We start from the raw sequence: 3,321 nt of genomic DNA on the forward strand, positions 1-3,321 counted from the left end.
CCCCCCCCTGCCAGGTCCTGCTTTGTCTCCAAGCCTGGGCATAGCTGCGCCCCCCACCCTCCACTGACGCAGCTCGCGGTGCACCCAGGGTCCCAGCCTCCTCACGACCAGGCACACCTTTCCAGCTCCTGCCACACCCAAGACCCCCCGTCCCCCCCTCCTAGTCCCACAGTCGGACATGGACTGGAGCTAGCCCTGGGGTGAGTCAGGGCAGGGGCTGCGGCTCTGAACCTGCTCAACCCCCAATCTTCCCTGGTAGAGAGAGAACCAGGCACTGCTCCCACTTTACTGCTGTGACTCGGGAAGGGGTTCAGGTCAACAGGCAGATTCGGAAAGAGGATGAACAAGTTCCTGGTGTTCCTAATGGCCTGGGGACTCAGACGCTAGGGCTGGCACAGAATGCCCACCAGCCTAGCCCAGGTGGGCTGCTCCCCAGCCAGACACTGCCGTATCTTCAGAGAAGGGCTGTTCCAGGTAGCACTGGGTAACTACATCTGGGTAACAGTGACCTCGTCCAACCCCATTAGTTTAGAACAGAGGGTCCTTAGTCCAGAGGAAGTGACCTTCCAGGATCACACAGCCATGCAGTGGCAGAGTGTAGGCGTGAATCACACGCGGTCTCCAGGCTCCCGCTACGGTCTTGTTCAATAGTACCACAGTTCTGGGAGAATCCTCCGCTGGTAACCCACATTTGGCACAAACTACATAGACAGTTGGACAAACTGAGCTTTTTCTCTAGCCTTTTTAAGCTTAAAAAAAAAAAATCACTGAAGAAGCATTTTGGAGTATCCAAGGCAAATGTTCCAGTCTTGAAGGGAGCTCTCACGCCAGACGTCATGGCGAGCCCGAGAAGCGGCTTGAACTACATAGAATATGCGCACTCACACACCCTCCCCCACAGCTCTATCACAGGCACTTTTCTCTTTCAGCGTGAACCTGGACATCATGCCAGGCCAGCTGGTGGCTGTGGTGGGCACCGTGGGCTCTGGGAAATCCTCCTTGATGTCAGCCATGCTGGGAGAAATGGAAAATGTGCATGGGCACATCACCATCAAGGTGAGTGGGAAGCCGGTGGAGAAGACAGGACCCTCAGTCAGCCGCTGGATCAGCCCCAGGGCCTAGTGGCCAAGGGAGGCAATCCCACATGGCCAACCACGGTGGCCCCGGTGGCGTGGAAAACACGCCAACAGGTGGGCATGCATGTCTAACATTCCAACCGAATGGAGAAAGGATTGTGGCATGACACCACCCCATTGGGGGGTGCTTTCTCTCTTTCTCTCACTCTCTCTCTTCCTGTCTCTGTCTCTCTAGTGAGTGCACACACCCTTTGGCAATTAAAACAACAACACAACTGTGTAGGGCCCCTCGGTGCTGGTTCCTCATTTGGGAGAATGCACAGAAGACTCATGGGTGAGACTCCGAAGACATCAGGTAGATTTGTGAATAGTGAGTCATCTGCCCATCCCAGACTTCTATCAAGGCTCTGGAGAAGGGACTAAGAGTGCATTTTAAAAAAAAAGAAAAAAAAAGGGAACCAGCAGTTAGCGTAATGGCTATGTCGCTGGACTCCCATGTAGTCGACCGCGGTTCGCCACTTGGACCCAGTGGCTTAAAACACACACGGACTCCCCAAGCGGGGTGGTCACAACACAATCCCTTCTCCAGTTCTGCCTCCTCTTGGGATTTTGGGTATACATGGACACATGCCAAGTGTGTTTTTTGGGTCTAGGACTCAAACTACACAGCCGGCCATATGGGATCTAGTTGCCTTAATCACCATGCCACTGTTTGGCCTTGGTTTGTTTTCTTTTTAAAATAATTAATAAAGCATACTGTAACTAATAAGTGAATAAAGCATTGATAAAATTGAAATCAGTGTGATTTTGCAAGCTGCCAGATCCAGGACTCAAATTGTAGCCAGTCACATGAGAGTCTAGTGCCTTAACCATCACGCCACCTACTAGCCCCAGAGTCTGCATATTTTTTTTTCTTTTTCTTTTTCTTCTTCCGCAGAGGCTTTTGCTATAGGGCATGTGCGCTCGCCAGACAGACAGAGAGAGACAGAGAGACAGAAAGCGAGAAGTCACCCCCCAGGGGGGATGGCCACGCCGCAATCCCTTCTCCTCCATTCTCCTCTTGGGATCTTGGGCACGCACGCACATGCACCTGGCGTGAGTTTAAGCCACCAGGTCCGGGACTCGAACCACGGTCGACTACGTGGGAGTCCAGCAACATAGCCATTATGCTAACTGCTGGTCCCAGAGTCTGCATATTTTTAAAGAATTATTTGTTTATTTATTTAATTCCATTTGTTATTATTTTAATTTGACCAGAGATAGAGGGAATGAGAAAGTGATAAAGCAAGCCACCAGGTCCAGGACTCGAACTGCAATCAGCCATGTGGGAGTCCAGAGCCTGTAACCACCACACCACCTGCCGGCCCCCAGAGTCTGCATTTTTAACAAACTCTCCAGTTGATTCTCGTATGTACTAAAGTGACAGCTGTTGGCTAGAGAACTCTTCCTTCAAAGTACGGGCATTTCTGTTACATCTGTGTATGCGTTTCTGAAAACCTCATGTCCTATGAAATCGTGCAATAAAAATAACAGGAGCTGGGGGAAAGTGTTGTAACAGATTACTAAAAAGTTACCTAAGTGTGGAACCAGAGTACTGACAAAAATAGTCCCCACAGTACTCAGAACAAGGACAGTGAAAAGACGAGCACTGTAACCCAGCGTTGGTGTCTGTACACGTTACGCTCAGTCTTGGGCTTCTCATTTCCTCCCAGAGAGTCACCTCTTCCAGGGCATTTTCTTCCTCGGCAAAGCTCCGGGAGAGGGCTTTGTCTTTTAATACAGAAGGAAATGTTTTCCTGGCATCTTCATCAGCACTCTGAACTTACCCAGAGAGCTAACCTTAGGGGGAATTATAGATACTTTGGAATCATTAAATCAGTCAAAGAGAGGGCCATCTATAGATTTTCAGCCTTTCCCCCTAAGATTTTCATATATTGCTAAGGCTTTTTAAATCGTGAGAACATTTGCTTGATTGCTTTATGTTGACCTGGTTGGAAAAGTTCTAAGAACCATCTTCTTTTTCCACAAAGATTGACATCATACCCTGATTTCTCAGTCACTAATGAACTTCACACACACACACACACACACACACACACACACACAATTTATCCGTTTCCGAACTCCTTTTTTTTTTGGAGAGATTTTCACTGTAGGGCGCGTGCGCTCGCCAGACAGACAGAGAGAGACATAGAGACAGAAAGCGAGAAATCACCCCCCAGGGGGGATGGCCACGCCGCAATCC

At 49.8% G+C, this 3,321-nt stretch overlaps 1 protein-coding gene across 1 annotated transcript in view; it reads left to right on the forward strand.

The window, feature by feature from the left end:
• Positions 1–3,321, forward strand: part of ABCC2 (ATP binding cassette subfamily C member 2) — a 74,259-nt gene that overhangs the window by 38,038 nt on the left and 32,900 nt on the right. The window contains exon 16 of the mRNA XM_006157371.3: positions 930–1,056. Coding sequence (XP_006157433.1) covers positions 930–1,056 — 127 coding nt within the window. The remainder of the gene's footprint in view (positions 1–929; positions 1,057–3,321) is intronic.

The sequence above is a fragment of the Tupaia chinensis genome, unplaced genomic scaffold (assembly GCF_000334495.1).
Source record: "Tupaia chinensis unplaced genomic scaffold, TupChi_1.0 Scaffold000539_1, whole genome shotgun sequence".
In the NCBI taxonomy this organism is placed as follows: domain Eukaryota; kingdom Metazoa; phylum Chordata; class Mammalia; order Scandentia; family Tupaiidae; genus Tupaia; species Tupaia belangeri.